This window comes from Bombina bombina, chromosome 4 (assembly GCF_027579735.1).
Source record: "Bombina bombina isolate aBomBom1 chromosome 4, aBomBom1.pri, whole genome shotgun sequence".
In the NCBI taxonomy this organism is placed as follows: Eukaryota; Metazoa; Chordata; class Amphibia; order Anura; family Bombinatoridae; genus Bombina; species Bombina bombina.
This window is the reverse complement of record NC_069502.1, coordinates 126,503,686-126,526,772: the sequence shown is the minus strand read 5'-3', so window position 1 is coordinate 126,526,772 and position 23,087 is coordinate 126,503,686. Positions and strand designations below refer to the sequence as shown.

Genomic DNA, 23,087 nt, shown 5'->3' with positions numbered 1-23,087 from the left:
TCAAAGACGACCTCAAAGCAGATAAAAAAGGTAGTTTAAATAGCAAAAGTTTTTACATTTAAAAAAAAGGCGTAAACAATTGTAAATATGTTATAGCTGTGAGATTTTTATTAAAATGATACCTATATTTATACGAAGGGGTAAGTTCACGATCACTTTAAGTAAACAGCCCTGGAATGTAAGCAAGATTTTAGATGGAGTTTAATTCATCAGTTGTAAGGAATATTACGCTTTAACTTACTTTTTAAAGTAGGACTGAAGTTCAAATACCCCATGCTATGGCATCCTATTACAAAAGTAAAAAAATTGTTTGAACTTTTCTTCATGGCGCTCTAGACATAGGGCACTCACACAATTTTTTATTTTAGGCTAGAGCATCGTTTGGAGAACAGTTCAAACTATTGGCTCACAAAAAATTACTTTTGAATTGAGTGGCCGAAGTGCAGAGTACTCGAAATTCATCGCTACATTAAACGGTAAAGTAAAACGAATCTTCTCTACAACTGAAGAATTAAATTCTAAAATAAATCGCCAACTTTCCAGATGCTTATACAAAGGGAAACGTTTACCATCACTTTAAAGTTAAACATCAATGAATAATAGTTTATATTTGTAACCGACAGTAGAAGTGTTGTGCTCCATTCAAAAAGAAACTTACCTATGTATCTGATCCTGCCTGCTGGAGCGAACTGGAGCTAGGCCATCTATTTCATCAAAGAAGATAATAGACGGCCGCATCACATATGCCTGTAACACAAACATTTTTGTGATTGTGTGCTAAAAACCAAGAAAAAAAAATCACTCTCATATTGCATTATCAGGTCATATTTTATTTATATGAACTTCTGGAACATTTAAAAAGAACTAGATACTGCTCTTCAGGTCTTGCAGTGAAGTAATGTTTGTAAAGGTATTTCATACACATTTCCTACTAGAATGTTAAGACTGAGCAATACATACCCCAATTATACTAAAATGTTACAAGCAGCTATATGAAAACTTACATAGGACCTTTAACCCTCTCAGGGTAATAGACAGTTTGATACACCTAAGAATCAGTGTTCTACCAATTACCTATTTAATGAGCACACCAACCATGTTGATATTGCTAACCACCCAGCTAAAATGTAACACTTATTTTAGCTATTTTTTTGTTGCACAAATAATTAATGTTAAAGTATGCAATAGTGTAATTTGAACAGTTTAAGTCACATTTATAAACAACAACAAAATGTTCTAATACTGCAATGTATTAATCAGCCCCCACGCAGCTACTTCATAATGATGCCCACTGACAAAAATGTTTCTATTAAGAACACTAAGAATAATGGATAAAATGCAAAAGGTGAGTGTCCTTTAGTATTCTAAGAAATGTTGCATAGGGAAAATGTATACAATAATGAATTTGGTATACTCTTTGGTATATTGTCAAACTTCTCATGATCCATGTATTTTGGCAAATGAAAGATTAATAGACTATGGTGGTTAGATAGCAAACTAAATATCAGCGATAATAAAGTAAAAAGACATCCACTCAGAGGAGATATAAAATTATATTTCAGCACTGCGAGATCCCTAGCGAAACTCTAAAAAACAAAACTTATGCTTACCTGGTAAATTTATTTCCGACCATGAAGAGTCTACAACGTCTTTCTAATTACTAGAGGGACATTCAACACCTGGCCAGCAGGAGGAGACAAAGAGCACCCCAGCAAAGCTGTTAAGTGTAACTTCCCTTACCCATAACCCAGTCATTCAGCCGAAGGAAAATCGAAAAAGAAGAAACACAAGGGTGAAAAGGTGCTTGAGGTTTACTTAAAAAAACCTACCGAATTATAATTTAAAAAGAGGGCGGGGTCATGGACTCTCCATGCCCAGAAAGAAAGAAATTTATCAGGTAAGCATAAATTTTCTTTTCTTTCCTATGTCATGGAGAGTCCACGTCGTCATTCCAATTACTAGTGGGAACCAATACCCAAGCTAGAGGACATGGAATGAATAGGGAGGGAGAACAAGGCAGAAGGACCTAAACAGAAGGCACCACCGCTTGAAGAACCTTTCTCCCAAGAGAGGCCTCAGCCAAGTCAAAAGTATCAATATTGTGGAATTTGGAAAAAGTATGCAAAGAGGACCATGTTGCCACCTTGCAAATCTGTTCCACAGAAGCTTCATTTTTGAAAGCCCAAGAAGAGGAGACAGCCATAGTGGAATGAGCCGTAATTCTCTCAGGAAGCTGCTGACCAGAGAAAACAAAAAGCGCAGAAGATTGCCGAAAATCTTTAGTAGCTTGTAAGTAAAATCTTAGAGCAGGCACAACATCCAAGTTATGCAAAAGATGTTCATTATGAGAAGATGATTTAGGACAAAAAGGAACAACAATTTCCTGATCAATGTTTCTATTAGACACCACCTGAGGGAGAAAACCCAATTTAGTACAAAGGACCACCTTATCGGCATGAAAAATAAGGTACGGGGAATCACACTGAAATAGCAGAACTTTAATAACTAGGTGAAGGCTCCAAGGAGGAGCAACAGGTTTATACACAGGCCTGATTCTGACCAGTGCCTGAAAAAAAGCTTGAACATCTGGTAATTATGCCAGACATTTGTGCAAAAGGATAGACAGAGCAGAAATCTGACCTTTCAGAGTACTGACTGACAAACCTTTCTCCAGGCCATCCTGAAGAAAAGATCAAATTTGGGGAATCCTCACCAGACTCCAAGAAAAACCTTTAGCTTCACACCAAAAAAAGGTATTTACGCAATATCTTATGGTAAATCCTATGAGTAACAGGTTTACGAGCCTGAAGCATAGTATCAATGACTGCCTTAGAAAAACCACGTCTAGACAGCACTAGGCGTTCAATCTCCAAGTATTCAGCTTCAGATAATCTAGATTTGGATGGAGGAATGGACCCTGAATTAGGTTCTCTCTCAGAGGTAACCTCCAAGGTGGAAGAGCCGATATCTTCACCAGATCCATGAACTAGATCCTGCGAGGACAGACAGGAGCTATGAGAATCACAGACGCCCTCTCCTGTTTGCTCTCCTTCCACAAGTCATTGCTCGTGTCAAACGGAGGAAACCGGTATGCTAGACCGAAATACCAAGGGACTGCCAGAGCATCTATCAGGGCGGCCTGAGGATCTCTTGACCTTGGACCGTACTTTGAAAGCTCACCTGAGGGTTATCCTGAAGAACATTTCCGGTTGGAGAGCCCACTCCCCAGGATGAAAAGTCTGTCTGCTCAGAAAATCCACCTCCAAGTTGTCCACTCCTAGAATGTGGATGGCAGATAGAAGACAATCGTGAAACAGCTCCCTAGCCTGACAGGCTGGCGTCCGTAGTCACAATCACCCATGAAGGTCTCAGTAAGCAAGTGCCCCGAGACAGATGTTCCTATGAAATCCACCACAAGAGAGAGTCTCTTGTTAGGGTGTCCAGATTGATCCTCTGCAATAAATCTGAATGGTCTCTATTCCATTGATGGAGCATGCAAAGCTGCAGCGGTCGCAGATGGAACCAAGCAAAAGGAATGATGTCCATGGAAGCCACCATCAGACCAATCACTTCCATGCATTGAGCCACTGATGAACGAAAAGCAGACTGGAGGGAAAGGCAAGAAGTTTGTATTTTCTGATGTCCATCAGGAAAATCTTCATTGACAGGGAAATCTAGGATTGTCCCTAGGGGAAACACTCTTTTAGTTGGAACTAGAGAGCTCTTTTCCAGATTCACCTTCCACCCATGGGAATGTAGAAAAGACAACATCTCTGTATGAGATTTTGCTAGTTGAAAAGATGACACCTGAACCAAGATGTCGTCTAGATAAGGCGCCACTGCAATTCCCTTGGATCTGATCACTGCCAATAGGGCTACTAGGACAGTTAATATTCTGGGAGCTGTGGCAAGACCAAACGGAAGAACAAAAAACTGGAAATGCTTGTCCAGAAAGGCAAACCTTAGAAACTGGTGATGATCCCTGTGAATGGTAACATGTAAGTACGCGTCCTTCAGGTCTATGGTCATCATGAACTAACCTTCCTGGACCAATGGAAGAATGGAACAAATAGTTTCCATCTTGAAGGATGGAACCCTGAGGAATTTGTTAAGACACTTTAGATCTAGGATGGGACGTAAAGTTTCCTCCTTTTCTGGAACCACAAATAGATTTGAATAGAATCCCAGACCTGGTTTCTTTAGAGGGACTGGTACAATAACTCCCAGGGAGTATAGGTCCTTTACGCAATTTAAGAAGGCCTCCCTCTTTACCTGGTTTGAGGATAATCTTGACAGGAGAAATCTGTCCCTTGGAGGGCAAGACTTGAATCCCATTCTGTAACCCTGGGATACTATGTCCACAGCCCATGGATCTGGGACATTGCATACCCAAGCCTGTTGAAAAAGAGAAAGCCTGCCCCCCACCTGATCCAAACTCGGACCAGGGGCGGACCCTGGGTGGGTCTCATGGACTCTTGCCAATATAAAAAATTAATCAGGTAAGTTCTTACATAAATTAGGTTTCCTTTCATGTAATTGGCAAGAGTCCATGAGCTAGTGACGTATGGGATAGAAATACCCAAGATGTGGAACTCCACACAAGAGTCACTAGAGAGGGAGGGATAAAATACAAACAGCCATTTTCCACTCAAAAAATTAAATCCACAACCAAAAAAATAAATTAAAGAAAAAAACATAAGCAGAGGAATCAAACAAACAGTTGCCTGAAGAACTTTTCTACAAAAAACAGCATCCGAAGAGGCAAATATATAAAAACGGTAGAATTTAGTAAATGTATGCAAAGAAGACCAAGTCGCTGCTTTGCAAATCTGATCAACTGAAGCTTCATTCTTAAAGGCCCACGAAGTGGAGACTGATCTAGTAGAATGAGCTGTGATTCTCTGAGGCGGGGCCTGACCCGACTCCACATTATGAATCAAAAGCTTTAACCAAGATACCAAGGAAATGGCAGAAGCTTTCTGACCTTTCCTAGAGCCAGAAGACACAACAGATTGACAAGAAGTCTTCCTGAAATCTTTAGTAGCTTCGACATAATATTTCAAAGCTCTTACAACATCCAGAGAATGCAAGGATCTTTCCAAAGAATTCTTAGGATTAGGACACAAAGAGGGGACAACAATTTCCCTATTAATGTTGTTGAAATTCCCAAATATAGGTAAAAATTTAAATGAAGTCCGCAAAACTGCCTTATCTTGATGAAAACTCAGAAAGGGTGACTCGCAAGAAAGAGCAGATAATTCAGAAACTCTTCTAGCAGAAGAGATAGCCAAAATGAACAACACTTTCCAAGAAAATTTAATATCCAAAGAATGCATAGGCTCAAAAGGAGGAGCATGTAAAGCTTTCAAAACCAAATTAAGACTCTAAGAAGGAGAGATTGATTTAATGACAGACTTGATACGGACCAAAGCCTGAACAAAACAGTGAATATCAGAAAGCTTAGCAATCTTTCTGTGAAATAAAACAGAAAGAGCAGAAATTTGTCCCTTCAAGGAACTTGCAGATAAACCTTTATCCAAACCATCCTGAAGAAACTGTAAAATTCTAAGAATTCTAAAAGAATGCCAGGAGAATTTATGAGAACGCTATGAAATATAAGTCTTCCAAACTCGATAATAAATCTTCCTAGAAACAGATTTACGAGCCTGTAACATAGTATCAATCACTGAGTCAGAGAAACCTCTATGACTAAGCACTAAGCGGTCAATTTCCATAACTTCAAATTTAATGATTTGAGATCCTGATGGAAAAAAAAACAGTCCTTGAGACAGGTCTGGTCTTAAAGGAAGTGGCCAAGGTGGACAACTGGACATCCAGACAAGGTCCGCATACCAGAACCTGTGAGGCCATGCTAGAGCTACCAGAAACACAAACAAATGTTCCATGATAATCTAGGAGATCACTCTTGGAAGAACTAGAGGCGGAAAAATATAAGCAGGTTGGTAAAACCAAGGAACTGTTAACTCATCCACCGACTCCGCCTGAGGATCCCTGGACCTGGAAAGGTACCTGGGAAGTTTCTGGTTTACATGAGAAGCCATCAGATCTATTTCTGGAAGACCCCACATCTGAACAATCTAAAAACACATCTGGATGGAGACGCCACTCCTCCGGATGTAAAGTCTGACGGCTGAGATAATCCCCATCCCAATTGTATATACCTGGGATATGTACCGCAGAAATTAGACAAGAGCTGGATTCCGCCCAAGCAGGTATCCGAGATACTTCTTTCATAGCTAGGGGACTGCGAGTCCCACCCTGATAATTGACATATGCCATAGTTGTGACATTGAAAACAAATGAATGGTTCTCTCTTCAACAGAGGCCAAACCTGAAGAGCCCTGAAAATAGCACAGAGTTCCAAAATATTGATTGGTAACCTCGCCTCTTGAGATTTTAAAACCCCTTGTGCTGTCAGAGTTCCCCAGACAGCTCACCAACCTGAAAGACTTGCATCTGTTGTGATTACAGTCCAGGTTGGACGAACAAAAGAGGCTCCTTGAATTATACGGTGGTGATCTAACCACCAAGTCAGAGAAAGTTGAACACTGGGAATTAAAGATATTGTGATATCTTTGTATAATCCCTGCACCATTGCTTCAGCATACAAAGCTGGAGAGGTCTCATATGAAAACGAGCAAAGGGGATCGCATCCGATGCTGCAGTCATGAGACCTAAAACTTCCATGCACATAGCCACTGAAGGGAACGATTGAGACTGAAGGTTCCGACAAGCTGAAACCAATTTTATTTGTCTCTTATCTATTAGAGACAGAGTCATGGACACAATCTATCTGGAAACCTAAAAAGGTGACCCTTGTCTGAGGAATCAAGGAACTTTTTTGTAAATTGATCCTCCAACCATGTCTTTGAAGAAACAACACAAGTTGATTCATGTGAGATTCAGCAAAATGCAACGACTGAGCTAGTACCAAGATATCGTCCAGATACGGAAACACAGCAATACCCTGTTCTCAGATTACAGAGAGAAAGGCACCGAGAACTTTTGAAAAAATTCTTGGAGCTATCGCTAGGCCAAATGGAAGAGTGACAAATTGGTAATGCTTGTCGAGAAAAGAGAATCTCAGAAACAGATAGTGATCTGGAGGAATCGGAATATGAAGATATGCATCCTGTAAGTCTATTGTGGACATAAAATGACCTTGCTAAACAAAAGGCAGAATAGTCCTTATAGTTACCATTTTGAAAGTTGGCACTCTTAAAAAACGTTCAAAATTTTCAGATCCAGAACTGGCCTGAATGAATTTTCTTTCTTTGGGACAATGAATAGATTTGAATAAAACCCCAGACCCTGTTCCTGAAACGGAACTGGTATAATTACCCCTGAAAGCTCTAGATCTGAAACACACTTCAGAAAAGCCTGAGCCTTTACTGGATTTGCTGGAACGTGTGAGAGAAAAAATCTTCTCACAGGAGGTCTCATTCTGAATCCTATTCGATACCCTTGAGAGACAATACTCTGAAACCAATTATTTTAGACAGAATCTGCCCAAATGTTCTGGAAAAATTTTAATCTGCCCCCCACCAGCTGAACTGGAATGAGGGCCGCACCATCATGCAGACTTGGGGGCTGGCTTTGGTTTCTTAAAAGGCTTGGATTTATTCCAACATGAAGAAGGCTTCCAAATGGAACCATATTCCTTGGGGGAAGGATTTGGTTTCTGTTCCTTATTCTGTCGAAAAGAACGAAAACGAAGTTTTTGATTTTTATCCTGAGGTAAAAAAAAAAAACTCACTTCCCCCCCAGTGACAGTTGAAATAATGGAATTCAACTAAGAACCAAATTGTTACCTTGGAAAGAAAGAGATAGTAATCTAGACTTAGATACCATGTCAGCATTCCAATATTTGAGCCACAAAGCTCTTCTAGCTAAAATAGCTAAAGACATAGATTTAACATGAATTTTGATATAAATAATAGCATCACAGATAAAATGATTAGCATGTTGAAGCAAGCAAACAATGCTAAACAAATCAGAATCTGTTTCCTGTTGCGCTAAGCTTTCCAACCAGAAGGTTGATGCAGCTGCAACATCAGCTATAGAAATTGCAGGCCTGAGAAGATAGCCAGAAAATAAATAAGCTTTCCTTAGATAAGATTTTTTTCCAAAACTCCAATCTGGCTGCTGGCAAAGCATACAACTTTTTAAACCTAGCAGAAGGAATAAATGAAGTACCAGGCCTATTCCATTCCTTTGATAGATCAGAAATATCAGGAACTGGACAAACCTCTGGAGTAACCACAGGAGGTTTATAAAAAGAATTTAAACGTTTACTAGTTTTAGTATCAAGGACTAGTTTCCTCAATATCCAAAGTAATCAACACCTCTTAACAAGGAACGAATATACTCCATCTTAAAGAGATAAGTAGATTTGTCAGTGTCAATATCTGAGGTAGGATCTTCTGAATCAGATAGATCCTCATCAGAGGAGGATAAGTCAGTATGTTGTCGGTCATTTGAAATTTCATCAACTTTATGAGTAGTTTTAAAAGACCTTTTTCGTTTATTAGAAGACTGAATAGCAGACAAAGCCTTCTGAATCGCATAAGGAATAAAATCTTTAATATTCACAGGGATATCATATACATTAGATGTTGAAGGAACAACAGGCATTGTACTAGTACTGATGGATACATTCTCTGCATGTAAAAGCTTATCATGACAACTGTTACATACTCCCACTGGAGATATAATCTCTACTAATTTACAACAGATACACTTATCTTTGGTAGAACTGTTATCAGGCAGCAGGAATCCAACAGTGGTTTCTGAGACAGGATCAGATTGAGACATCTTGCAAATGTAAGAGAAAAAACAACATATAAAGCAAAATTATCAATCTCCTTATATGGCAGTTTCAGGAATGGGAAAAAAATGCAGCATAGTCCTCTGAGCATAGAAAAAGGCAAGAGGCATATAGAAAGTGGGGTTTAAATAAATTATTTGGCTCCAAGTATGACACGCAACATTACATTTTTTGGAGCCAACATACGGAAATGACAACTCGCGTCATGGAAGACGCAACCTTGTGCAAGAAACCTGGCGTCAACTAAGACGTCGGAAATGGCAAATTTGTGTCATCAAACATACCTTCACGCCAAAAAAATTCTCGCACCAAGAATGACGCAATAAATATTAGCATTTTGCGAATTCGCAAGTCTAATTTTGCCCACGAAAATTAATGAAAAACATAATTTATGTAAGAACTTACCTGATAAATTCATTTCTTTCATATTAGCAAGAGTCCATGAGCTAGTGACGTATGGGATATACATTCCTACCAGGAGGGGCAAAGTTTCCCAAACCTCAAAAACATAATTTATGCTTACCTGATAAATTCCTTTCTTCTGTAGTGTGATCAGTCCACGGGTCATCATTACTTCTGGGATATTACTCCTCCCCAACAGGAAGTGCAAGAGGATTCACCCAGCAGAGCTGCATATAGCTCCTCCCCTCTACGTCACTCCCAGTCATTCGACCAAGGACCAACGAGAAAGGAAAAGCCAAGGGTGAAGTGGTGACTGGAGTATAAATTAAAAAATATTTACCTGCCTTAAAAACAGGGCGGGCCGTGGACTGATCACACTACAGAAGAAAGGAATTTATCAGGTAAGCATAAATTATGTTTTCTTCTGTTAAGTGTGATCAGTCCACGGGTCATCATTACTTCTGGGATACCAATACCAAAGCAAAAGTACACGGATGACGGGAGGGATAGGCAGGCTCTTTATACAGAAGGAACCACTGCCTGAAGAACCTTTCTCCCAAAAATAGCCTCCGATGAAGCAAAAGTGTCAAATTTGTAAAATTTGGAAAAAGTATGAAGCGAAGACCAAGTTGCAGCCTTGCAAATCTGCTCAACAGAGGCCTCATTCTTGAAGGCCCAAGTGGAAGCCACAGCTCTAGTAGAATGAGCTGTAATTCTTTCAGGAGGCTGCTGTCCAGCAGTCTCATAAGCTAAACGAATTATGCTACGAAGCCAAAAAGAAAGAGGTAGCAGAAGCTTTTTGACCTCTCCTCTGCCCAGAGTAAACGACAAACAGAGAAGACGTTTGTCGAAATTCCTTAGTTGCCTGTAAGTAAAATTTTAGAGCACGGACTACATCCAGGTTGTGCAGTAGACGTTCCTTCTTCGAAGAAGGATTTGGGCACAAGGAAGGAACAACAATCTCTTGATTGATATTCCTGTTAGTAACTACCTTAGGTAAGAACCCAGGTTTAGTACGCAGAACTACCTTATCCGAATGAAAAATCAAATAAGGAGAATCACAATGTAAGGCTGATAATTCAGAGACTCTTCGAGCCGAGGAAATAGCCATTAAAAATAGAACTTTCCAAGATAACAACTTTATATCAATGGAATGAAGGGGTTCAAACGGAACGCCCTGTAAAACATTAAGAACAAGGTTTAAACTCCATGGTGGAGCAACAGTTTTAAACACAGGCTTAATCCTGGCCAAAGCCTGACAAAAAGCCTGGACGTCAGGAACTTCTGACAGACGTTTGTGTAACAGAATGGACAGAGCTGAGATCTGTCCCTTTAATGAACTAGCAGATAAACCCTTTTCTAAACCTTCTTGTAGAAAAGACAATATCCTAGGAATCCTAACCTTACTCCAAGAGTAACCTTTGGATTCACACCAATATAGGTATTTACGCCATATCTTATGGTAAATCTTTCTGGTAACAGGCTTCCTAGCCTGTATTAAGGTATCAATAACTGACTCAGAAAACCCACGTCTTGATAAAATCAAGCGTTCAATTTCCAAGCAGTCAGCTTCAGAGAAGTTAGATTTTGATGTTTGAAGGGACCCTGTATCAGAAGGTCCTGTTTCAGAGGTAGAGACCAAGGTGGACAGGATGACATGTCCACCAGGTCTGCATACCAAGTCCTGCGTGGCCACGCAGGAGCTATTAGAATCACTGATGCTCTCTCTTGTTTGATTCTGGCAATCAATCGAGGAAGCATCGGGAAGGGTGGAAACACGTAAGCCATCCTGAAGTCCCAAGGTGCTGTCAGGGCATCTATCAGGACTGCTCCTGGATCCCTGGATCTGGACCCGTAACGAGGAAGCTTGGCGTTCTGTCGAGACGCCATGAGATATATCTCTGGTTTGCCCCAACGTCGAAGTATTTGGGCAAAGACCTCCGGATGGAGTTCCCACTCCCCCGGATGAAAAGTCTGACGACTTAAGAAATCCGCCTCCCAGTTCTCCACTCCCGGGATGTGGATTGCTGACAGGTGGCAAGAGTGAGACTCTGCCCAGCGAATTATCTTTGATACTTCCATCATAGCTAGGGAGCTTCTTGTCCCTCCCTGATGGTTGATGTAAGCTACAGTCGTGATGTTGTCCGACTGAAACCTGATGAACCCCCGAGTTGTCAACTGGGGCCAAGCCAGGAGGGCATTGAGAACTGCTCTCAATTCCAGAATGTTTATTGGCAGGAGACTCTCCTCCTGACTCCATTGTCCCTGAGCCTTCAGAGAATTCCAGACGGCACCCCAACCTAGAAGGCTGGCGTCTGTTGTTACAATTGTCCAGTCTGGTCTGCTGAATGGCATCCCCCTGGACAGATGTGGCCGAGAAAGCCACCATAGAAGAGAATTTCTGGTCTCTTGATCCAGATTCAGAGAAGGGGATAAGTCTGAGTAATCCCCATTCCACTGACTTAGCATGCACAGTTGCAGTGGTCTGAGGTGTAAGCGTGCAAAGGGTACTATGTCCATTGCCGCTACCATTAAGCCGATTACCTCCATGCATTGAGCCACTGACGGGTGTTGAATGGAATGAAGGGTGCGGCAAGCACTTTGAAGTCTTGTTAGCCTGTCCTCTGTCAGGTAAATCTTCATTTCTACAGAATCTATAAGAGTCCCCAGGAAGGGAACTCTTGTGAGTGGAACGAGTGAACTTTTCTTTTCGTTCACCTTCCATCCATGTGACCTTAGAAATGCCAGTACTAACTCTGTATGAGACTTGGCAGTTTGAAAGCTTGAAGCTTGAATCAGAATGTCGTCTAGGTATGGAGCTACCGAGATTCCCCGCGGTCTTAGTACCGCCAGAAGAGCACCCAGAACCTTTGTGAAGATTCTTGGAGCTGTAGCCAATCCGAATGGAAGAGCCACAAACTGGTAATGCCTGTCTAGGAAGGCAAACCTTAGGTACCGGTAATGATCTTTGTGAATCGGTATGTGAAGGTAGGCATCTTTTAAATCTACAGTGGTCATGTACTGACCCTCTTGGATCATAGGTAAAATTGTCCGAATAGTCTCCATCTTGAACCATGGAACTCTTAGGAATTTGTTTAGGATCTTTAAGTCCAGGATTGGTCTGAAAGTTCCCTCTTTTTTGGGAACCACAAACAGATTTGAGTAAAACCCCTGTCCCTGTTCCGATCGTGGAACAGGATGGATTACTCCCATTAACAAGAGCTCTTGTACGCAGCGTAGAAACGCCTCTTTCTTTGTCTGGATTGTTGACAACCTTGACAGATGAAATCTCTCTCTTGGAGGAGAGTATTTGAAGTCCAGAAGGTATCCCTGCGATATTATCTCTAGCGCCCAGGGATCCTGGACATCTCTTGCCCAAGCCTGGGCGAAGAGAGAAAGTCTGCCCCCCACTAGATCCGATCCCGGATCGGGGGCCCTCAATTCATGCTGTTTTAGGGGCAGCAGCAGGTTTCCTGGTCTGCTTGCCCTTGTTCCAGGACTGGTTAGGTTTCCAGCCTTGTCTGTAGCGAGCAACGGCTCCTTCCTGTTTTGGTGCAGAGGAAGTTGATGCTGCTCCAGCTTTGAAATTACGAAAGGAACGAAAATTAGACTGTCTAGCCTTAGCTTTGGCTTTGTCCTGAGGCAGGGCATGGCCTTTACCTCCTGTAATGTCAGCGATAATCTCTTTCAACCCGGGCCCGAATAAGGTCTGCCCTTTGAAAGGTATATTAAGCAATTTAGACTTAGAAGTAACATCAGCTGACCAGGATTTTAGCCACAGCGCCCTGCGTGCCTGAATGGCGAATCCTGAATTCTTCGCCGTAAGTTTAGTAAGATGTACTACGGCCTCCGAAATGAATGAATTAGCTAGTTTAAGGACTCTAAGCCTGTCCGTAATGTCGTCCAGAGTAGCTGAACTAATGTTCTCTTCCAGAGACTCAATCCAGAATGCCGCTGCAGCCGTGATCGGCGCAATGCATGCAAGGGGTTGCAATATAAAACCTTGTTGAACAAACATTTTCTTAAGGTAACCCTCTAATTTTTTATCCATTGGATCTGAAAAAGCACAGCTATCCTCCACCGGGATAGTGGTACGCTTAGCTAAAGTAGAAACTGCTCCCTCCACCTTAGGGACCGTTTGCCATAAGTCCCGTGTGGTGGCGTCTATTGGAAACATTTTTCTAAATATTGGAGGGGGTGAGAACGGCACACCGGGTCTATCCCACTCCTTAGTAACAATTTCAGTAAGTCTCTTAGGTATAGGAAAAACCTCAGTACTCGCCGGTACCGCAAAATATTTATCCAACCTACACATTTTCTCTGGTATTGCAGCTGTGTTACAATCATTCAGAGCCGCTAACACCTCCCCTAGTAATACACGGAGGTTTTCCAGTTTAAATTTAAAATTTGAAATATCTGAATCCAGTCTGTTTGGATCAGAACCGTCACCCACAGAATGAAGTTCTCCGTCCTCATGTTCTGCCACCTGTGACGCAGTGTCTGACATGGCCCTAATATTATCAGCGCACTCTGTTCTCACCCCAGAGTGATCACGCTTACCTCTTAGTTCTGGTAATTTAGCCAAAACTTCAGTCATAACAGTAGCCATATCCTGTAATGTGATTTGTAATGGCCGCCCAGATGTACTCGGCGCTACAATATCACGCACCTCCCGATCGGGAGATGTAGGTACTGACACGTGAGGCGAGTTAGTCGGCATAACTCTCCCCTCGTTGTTTGGTGAAATTTGTTCAATTTGTACAGATTGACTTTTATTTAAAGTAGCATCAATACAGTTAGTACATAAATTTCTATTGGGCTCCACTTTGGCATTGCAACAAATGACACAGGTATCATCCTCTGAATCAGACATGTTTAACACACTAGCAAATAAACTTGCAACTTGGAATACAATTTAATTAGAATAATATTAAAAACGTACTGTGCCTTTAAGAAGCACAGAAGATCTATGACAGTTGAAAATTAATAAATTGAAAACAGTTATAGTGTAAACAACACAACTTTAGCAAAGGTTTAATCCCATTAGCAAAGATAAATTCTGAAAGCAGGAAACAAAATACAGAATAAACGTTTTTTTATCTCAGTCAACTATAATTCTCACAGCTCTGCTGAGAGAAATTACCTCCCTCAAAATAAGTTTTTAAGACCCCTGAGCTCTGTAGAGATGAACCGGATCATGCAGGAAATACAATGAGCTGCTGACTGAAATATTTGATGCGTAGTAAAAGCGCCAAAAAACGGCCCCTCCCCCTCACACACAGCAGTGAGAGAGAACAGAAACTGTCAGAAAAAAGATTAAGCAACTGCCAAGTGGAAAAATAGTGCCCAAACATTTATTCACTCAGTACCTCAGCAAATGAAAACGATTTTACATTCCAGCAAAAACGTTAAACATAATTTTTAGTTAATAAACAGCTTTATGTACTTCTTACAGTGTAATTCTAGTGAAGTACCATTCCCCAGAATACTGAAGTGTAAAGTATACATACATGACATTATATCGGTATGGCAGGATTTTCTCATCAATTCCATTGTCAGAAAATAAAAGCTGCTACATACCTCTATGCAGATTCATCTGCCCGCTGTCCCCTGATCTGAAGTTTACCTCTCCTCAGATGGCCGAGAAACAGCAATATGATCTTAACTACTCCGGCTAAAATCATAGCAAAAACTCTGGTAGATTCTTCTTCAAACTCTGCCAGAGAGGTAATAACACACTCCGGTGCTATTTTAAAATAACAAACTTTTGATTGAAGATATAAAACTAAGTATAATCACCATAGTCCTCTCACACATCCTATCTAGTCGTTGGGTGCAAGAGAATGACTGGGAGTGACGTAGAGGGGAGGAGCTATATGCAGCTCTGCTGGGTGAATCCTCTTGCACTTCCTGTTGGGGAGGAGTAATATCCCAGAAGTAATGATGACCCGTGGACTGATCACACTTAACAGAAGAAATGCCTATAAATACACCCCTCACCACACCCACAATTCAGTTTAACGAATAGCCAAGAAGTGGGGTGATAAAAAAGTGCGAAAGCATAAAAAATAAGGAATTGGAATAATTGTGCTTTATACAAAATCATAACCACCACAAAAAAAGGGCGGGCCTCATGGACTCTTGCTAATATGAAAGAAATGAATTTATCAGGTAAGTTCTTACATAAATTATGTTTTCTTTCATGTAATTAGCAAGAGTCCATGAGCTAGTGACGTATGGGATAATGACTACCCAAGATGTGGATCTTTCCACACAAGAGTCACTAGAGAGGGAGGGATAAAATAAAGACAGCCAATTCCTGCTGAAAATAATCCACACCCAAAATAAAGTTTAACGAAAAACATAAGCAGAAGATTCAAACTGAAACCGCTGCCTGAAGTACTTTTCTACCAAAAACTGCTTCAGAAGAAGAAAATACATCAAAATGGTAGAATTTAGTAAAAGTATGCAAAGAGGACCAAGTTGCTGCTTTGCAGATCTGGTCAACCGAAGCTTCATTCCTAAACGCCCAGGAAGTAGAAACTGACCTAGTAGAATGAGCTGTAATTCTCTGAGGCGGAGTTTTACCCGACTCAACATAGGCAAGATGAATTAAAGATTTCAACCAAGATGCCAAAGAAATGGCAGAAGCTTTCTGGCCTTTTCTAGAACCGGAAAAGATAACAAATAGACTAGAAGTCTTACGAAAAGATTTCGTAGCTTCAACATAATATTTCAAAGCTCTAACAACATCCAAAGAATGCAACGATTTCTCCTTAGAATTCTTAGGATTAGGACATAATGAAGGAACCACAATTTCTCTACTAATGTTGTTGGAATTCACAACGTTAGGTAAAAATTCAAAAGAAGTTCGCAACACCGCCTTATCCTGATGAAAAATCAGAAAAGGAGACTCACAAGAAAGAGCAGATAATTCAGAAACTCTTCTGGCAGAAGAGATGGCCAAAAGGAACAAAACTTTCCAAGAAAGTAATTTAATGTCCAATGAATGCATAGGTTCAAACGGAGGAGCTTGAAGAGCTCCCAGAACCAAATTCAAACTCCAAGGAGGAGAAATTGACTTAATGACAGGCTTTATACGAACCAAAGCTTGTACAAAACAATGAATATCAGGAAGAATAGCAATCTTTCTGTGAAAAAGAACAGAAAGAGCAGAGATTTGTCCTTTCAAAGAACTTGCGGACAAACCCTTATCTAAACCATCCTGAAGAAACTGTAAAATTCTCGGTATTCTAAAAGAATGCCAGGAAAAATGATGAGAAAGACACCAAGAAATATAAGTCTTCCAGACTCTATAATATATCTCTCGAGATACAGATTTACGAGCCTGTAACATAGTATTAATCACAGAGTCAGAGAAACCTCTTTGACCAAGAATCAAGCGTTCAATCTCCATACCTTTAAATTTAAGGATTTCAGATCCTGATGGAAAAAAGGACCTTGTGACAGAAGGTCTGGTCTTAACGGAAGAGTCCACGGTTGGCAAGAGGCCATCCGGACAAGATCCGCATACCAAAACCTGTGAGGCCATGCCGGAGCTACCATCAGAACAAACGAGCATTCCTTCAGAATCTTGGAGATTACTCTTGGAAGAAGAACTAGAGGCGGAAAGATATAGGCAGGATGATACTTCCAAGGAAGTGATAATGCATCCACTGCCTCCGCCTGAGGATCCCGGGATCTGGACAGATATCTGGGGAGTTTCTTGTTTAGATGGGACGCCATCAGATCTATTTCTGGAAATTCCCACATTTGAACAATCTGAAGAAATACCTCTGGGTGAAGAGACCATTCGCCCGGATGCAACGTTTGGCGACTGAGATAATCCGCTTCCCAATTGTCTACACCTGGGATATGAACCGCAGAGATTAGACAGGAGTTGGATTCCGCCCAAACCAAAATTCGAGATACTTCTTTCATAGCCAGAGGACTGTGAGTCCCTCCTTGATGATTGATGTATGCCACAGTTGTGACATTGTCCGTCTGAAAACAAATGAACGATTCTCTCTTCAGAAGAGGCCAAAACTGAAGAGCTCTGAAAATTGCACGGAGTTCCAAAATATTGATCGGTAATCTCACCTCCTGAGATTCCCAAACTCCTTGTGCCGTCAGAGATCCCCACACAGCTCCCCAACCTGTGAGACTTGCATCTGTTGATAAAATGAAGCATTTTCAGCCCCCGCGAGCCTAACAGCCCACAGGGAAAAAGTCAAATTTTAAGGTAAGAAAAATGTTAAATTAAAATGCATTATCCCAAATATGAAACTGACTGTCTGAAAATAAGGAAAGTTGAACATTCTGAGTCAAGGCAAATAAATGTTTGAATACATATATTTAGAACTTTATAAACAAAGTGCCCAACCATAGCTAGGAGTGTCACAGAAAATAAGACTTACTTACCCCAGGACACTCATCTACATATAGCAGATAGCCAAACCAGTACTGAAACGAGAATCAGCAGAGGTAATGGTATATATAAGAGTATATCGTCGATCTGAAAAGGGAGGTAAGAGATGAATCTCTACGACCGATAACAGAGAACCTATGAAATAGACCCCGTAGAAGGAGATCACTGCATTCAAATAGGCAATACTCTCCTCACATCCCTCTGACATTCACTGCACGCTGAGAGGAAAACCGGGCTCCAACTTGCTGCGGAGCGCATATCAACGTAGAATCTAGCACAAACTTACTTCACCACCTCCATCGGAGGCAAAGTTTGTAAAAACATAATTTATGTAAGAACTTACCTGATAAATTCATTTCTTTCATATTAGCAAGAGTCCATGAGCTAGTGACGTATGGGATATACATTCCTACCAGGAGGGGCAAAGTTTCCCAAACCTTAAAATGCCTATAAATACACCCCTCACCACACCCACAATTCAGTTTAACGAATAGCCAAGAAGTGGGGTGATAAGAAAAAAGTGCGAAAGCATATAAAATAAGGAATTGGAATAATTGTGCTTTATACAAAAAAATCATAACCACCACAAAAAAAAGGGCGGGCCTCATGGACTCTTGCTAATATGAAAGAAATGAATTTATCAGGTAAGTTCTTACATAAATTATGTTTTCTTTCATGTAATTAGCAAGAGTCCATGAGCTAGTGACGTATGGGATAATGACTACCCAAGATGTGGATCTTTCCACACAAGAGTCACTAGAGAGGGAGGGATAAAATAAAGACAGCCAATTCCTGCTGAAAATAATTCACACCCAAAATAAAGTTTAATGAAAAACATAAGCAGAAGATTCAAACTGAAACCGCTGCCTGAAGTACTTTTCTACCAAAAACTGCTTCAGAAGAAGAAAATACAACAAAATGGTAGAATTTGGTAAAAGTATGCAAAGAGGACCAAGTTGCCGCTTTGCAAATCTGATCAACCGAAGCTTCATTCCTAAACGCCTAGGAAGTAGAAACTGACCTAGTAGAATGAGCTGTAATCCTATGAGGCGGAGTCTTACCCTACTCAACATAGGCAAGATGAATTAAAGATTTCAACCAAGATGCCAAAGAAATGGCAGAAGTTTTCTGGCCTTTCTAAAACCGGAAAAGATAACAAATAAACTAGAAGTCTTTCGGAAAGACTTAGTAGCTTCAACATAATATTTCAAAGCTCTAATAACATCCAAAGAATGCAACGATTTCTCCTTAGAATTCTTAGGATTAAGACATAATGAAGGAACCACAATGTCTCTACTAATGTTGTTGAAATTCACAACTTAGGTAAAAATTCAAAAGAAGTTCGCAACACCGCCTTATCCTGATGAAAAATCAGAAAAGGAGACTCACAAGAAAGAGCAGATAATTCAGAAACTCTTCTGGCAGAAGAGATGGCCAAAAGGAGCAAAACTTTCCAAGAAAGTAATTTAATATCCAATGAATGCATAGGTTCAAATGGAGGAGCTTGAAGAGCCCCCAGAACCAAATTCAAACTCCAAGGAGGAGAAATTGACTTAATGACAGGCTTTATACGAACCAAAGCTTGTACAAAACAATGAATATCAGGAAAAATAGCAATCTTTCTGTGAAAAAAAAACAAAAAAAAAAAACAGAAAGAGCAGAGATTTGACCTTTCAAGGAACTTGCGGACAAACCCTTATCTAAACCATCCTGAAGAAACTGTAATATTCTCGGTATTCTAAAAGAATGCCAAGAAAAATGATGAGAAAGACACCAAGAAATATAAGTCTTCCAGACTCTATAATATATCTCTCTGGATACAGATTTACGAGCCTGTAACATAGTATTAATCACAGAGTCAGAGAAACCTCTTTGACCAAGAATCAAGCGTTCAATCTCCATACCTTTAAATTTAAGGATTTCAGATCCTGATGGAAAAAAGGACCTTGAGACAAAAGGTCTGGTCTTAACGGAAGAGTCCACGGTTGGCAAGAGGCCATCCGGACAAGATCCGCATACCAAAACCTGTGAGGCCATGCCGGAGCTACCAGCAGAACAAACGAGCATTCCTTCAGAATCTTGGAGATTACTCTTGGAAGAAGAACTAGAGGCGGAAAGATATAGGCAGGATGATACTTCCAAGGAAGTGATAATGCATCCACTGCCTCCGCCTGAGGATCCCGGGATCTGGACAGATACCTGGGAAGTTTCTTGTTTAGATGAGAAGCCATCAGATCTATTTCTGGAAGTTCCCACATTTGAACAATCTGAAGAAATACCTCTGGGTGAAGAGACCATTCGCCCGGATGCAACGTTTGGCGACTGAGATAATCCGCTTTCCAATTGTCCATACCTGGGATATGAACCGCAGAGATTAGACAGGAGCTGGATTCCGCCCAAACCAAAATTCGAGATACTTCTTTCATAGCCAGAGGACTGTGAGTCCCTCCTTGATGATTGATGTATGCCACAGTTGTGACATTGTCTATCTGAAAACAAATGAACAACTCTCTCTTCAGAAGAGGCCAAGACTGAAGAGCTCTGAAAATTGCACAGAGTTCCAAAATATTGATCGGAAATCTCACCTCCTGAGATTCCCAAACCCCTTGTGCCGTCAGGTACCCCCACACAGCTCCCCAACCTGTAAGACTTGCATCTGTTGAGATTATAGTCCAGGTCGGAAGAACAAAGAAGCCCCCTGAACTAAACGATGGTGATCTGTCCACCATGTCAGAGAGTGTTGTAAAATCGGTTTAAAGATATTAATTGAGATATCTTTGAGTAATCCCTGCACCATTGGTTCAGCATACAGAGCTGAAGAGGTCGCATGTGAAAACGAGCAAAGGAGATCGCATCTGATGCGGCAGTCCTAAGACCCAACATTTCCATGCATAAGGCTACCAAAGGGAATGAATGTGACTGAAGGTTTTTACAAGCTGATATCAATGTTAAACTTCTCTTGTCTGACAAGGACAGAGTCATAGACACTGAATTTATCTAGAAACCTAAAAAGGTTACCCTTGTCTGAGGAATCAATTTACTGATTGGTAAATTGATCCTCCAACCATGAACTTGAAGAAACAACACAAGTCGATTCGTATGAGATTCTTCGAAAATGAGAAGACTGAGCAAGTACCAAGATATCGTCCAAATAAGGAAATACCAAAACCCTATTCTCTGATTACAGAAAGAAGGGCACCGAGAACCTTTGAAAAAAATTCTTGGAACTGAGGCTAGGCCAAACGGTAGAGCCACAAAACTGGTAATGCTTGTCTAAAAAGAGAATCTCAGACACTAAAAGTGATCTGGATGAATCGGAATATGCAGATACACATCCTGTAAATCTATTGTAGACATATAATGCCCTTGCTAAACAAAAGGCAGGATAGTCCTACAGTAACCATCTTGAATGTTGGTATCCTAACATAACGATTCAATAATGATAGATCCGGAACTGGTCTGAAGGAATTGACCTTCTTTGGTACAATGAAGAGATAAAATAAAACCCCAGCCCCTGTTCCAGAACTGGAACTGGCATAAATACTCCAGCCAACTCTAGATCTGAAACACATTTCAGAAATGCTGAGCCTTTGCTGTGTTAACTGGGACACGGGAAAGAAAAGAATCTCTTAGCAGGAGGCCTTAACTTGAAGCCAATTCTGTACCTTTCTGAAACAATGTTTCTGAAACCAGAGATTAAGAACGGAATTGATCCAAATTTCTTTGAAGAAAACGTAATCTGCCCCATACCAGCTGAGCTGGAATAAGGGCCGCACCTTCATAGGTACTTAGGAGCTGGCTATAGGTTTCTATAAGGCTTGGATATATTCCAAACTGGAAATAGTTTCCAAACTGATACCGCTCCTGAGGATGAAGGATCAGGCTTTTGTTCCTTGTGAGGAAAGGAACGAAAATGATTATTTACCCTGGAAAGAAAGGGAAAGCAAAGTTGACTTAGAAGACATATCAGCATTCCAAGTTTAATCCATAAAGCTTTTCTAGCTAAAATAGCTAGAGACATATACCTGACATCAACTCTAATGATATCAAAAGATGGTATCACCAATAAAATTATTAGCATGTTATAGAATAATAATAATGCTATAAAATTATGATTTGTTACTTGTTGCGCTAAAGCTTCTAACCAAAAAGTTGAAGCTGCAGCAACATCCGCTAAAAATATAGCAGGTCTAAGAAGATTACCTGAACATAAGTAAGCTTTTCTTAGAAAGGATTCAATTTTCCTATCTAAAGGATCCTTAAATTAAGTACTATCTGCCGTAGGAATAGTAGTACATTAGCAGGAGTAGAGAGAGCCCCATAACCTTAGGGATTTTTGTCCCAAAAAACTCTAATCTGTCAGATGGCACAGGATATAATTGCTTAAACGTTTAGAAGGAGTAAAAGAATTACCCAAATTATTCCATTCCCTGGAAATTACTTCAGAAATAGCATCAGGGAGATAAAACACTTCTGGAATAACTACAGGAGATCTAAAAACCTTATTTAAACGTTTACATTTAGTATCAAGAGGACCAGAATCCTCTATTTCTAATGCAAATAACACTTCTTTAAGTAAAGAACGAATAAATTCCATCTTGAACAAATACAAAGATTTATCAGCATCAACCTCTGAGACAGAAACCTCTGAACCAGAAGAACCATTATCAGTATCAGAATGATGATGTTCATTTAAAAATTCATCTGAAAAAAGAGAAGTTTTAAAAGACTTTTATGTATACTAGAAGGAGAAATAACAGACATAGCCTTCTTAATGGATTTAAAAAAATAAAATCTCTTATGTTATCAGGAACACTCTGAAAATTAGATGTTGACGGAACAGCAACAGGTAATGTAACAGTACTAAAGGAAATTTTATCTGCATTAATAAGTTTGACATGACATGCAATACAAATAACAGCTGGAGAAACAGATACCAAAAGTTTATAGCAGATACACTTAGCTTGGTAGCTCCAGCACTGTGCAGTGATTTTCCTGAAGTATCTTCTGACTCAGTTGCAACGTGGAACATCTTGCAATATGTAAAAGAAAAAAACAACATATAAAGCAAAATTGATCAAATTCCTTAAATGACAGTTTCAGGAATGGGAAAAAATGCCAAAGAACAAGCTTCTAGCAACCAGAAGCAATAAAAAATGAGACTTAAATAATGTGGAGACAAAAGTGACGCCCATATTTTTTCGCGCCAAATAAGACGCCCACATTATTTGGCGCCTAAATGCTTTTTGGCGCCAAAAATGACGCCACATCCGGAACGCCGACATTTTTGGCGCAAAATAACGTCAAAGAATGACGCAACTTCCGGCGACACGTATGACGCCGGAAACGGAAATAGAATTTTTGCGCCAAAAAAATCTGCGCCAAGAATGACGCAATAAAATGAAGCAT

The 23,087-nt window shown here is 40.4% G+C and overlaps 1 protein-coding gene across 1 annotated transcript in view; it reads right to left on the bottom strand.

The window, feature by feature from the left end:
* Nucleotides 1-23,087, bottom strand: part of ATAD2B (ATPase family AAA domain containing 2B) — an 823,789-nt gene that overhangs the window by 531,633 nt on the left and 269,069 nt on the right. The window contains exon 12 of the mRNA XM_053711168.1: nucleotides 659-747. Coding sequence (XP_053567143.1) covers nucleotides 659-747 — 89 coding nt within the window. The remainder of the gene's footprint in view (nucleotides 1-658; nucleotides 748-23,087) is intronic.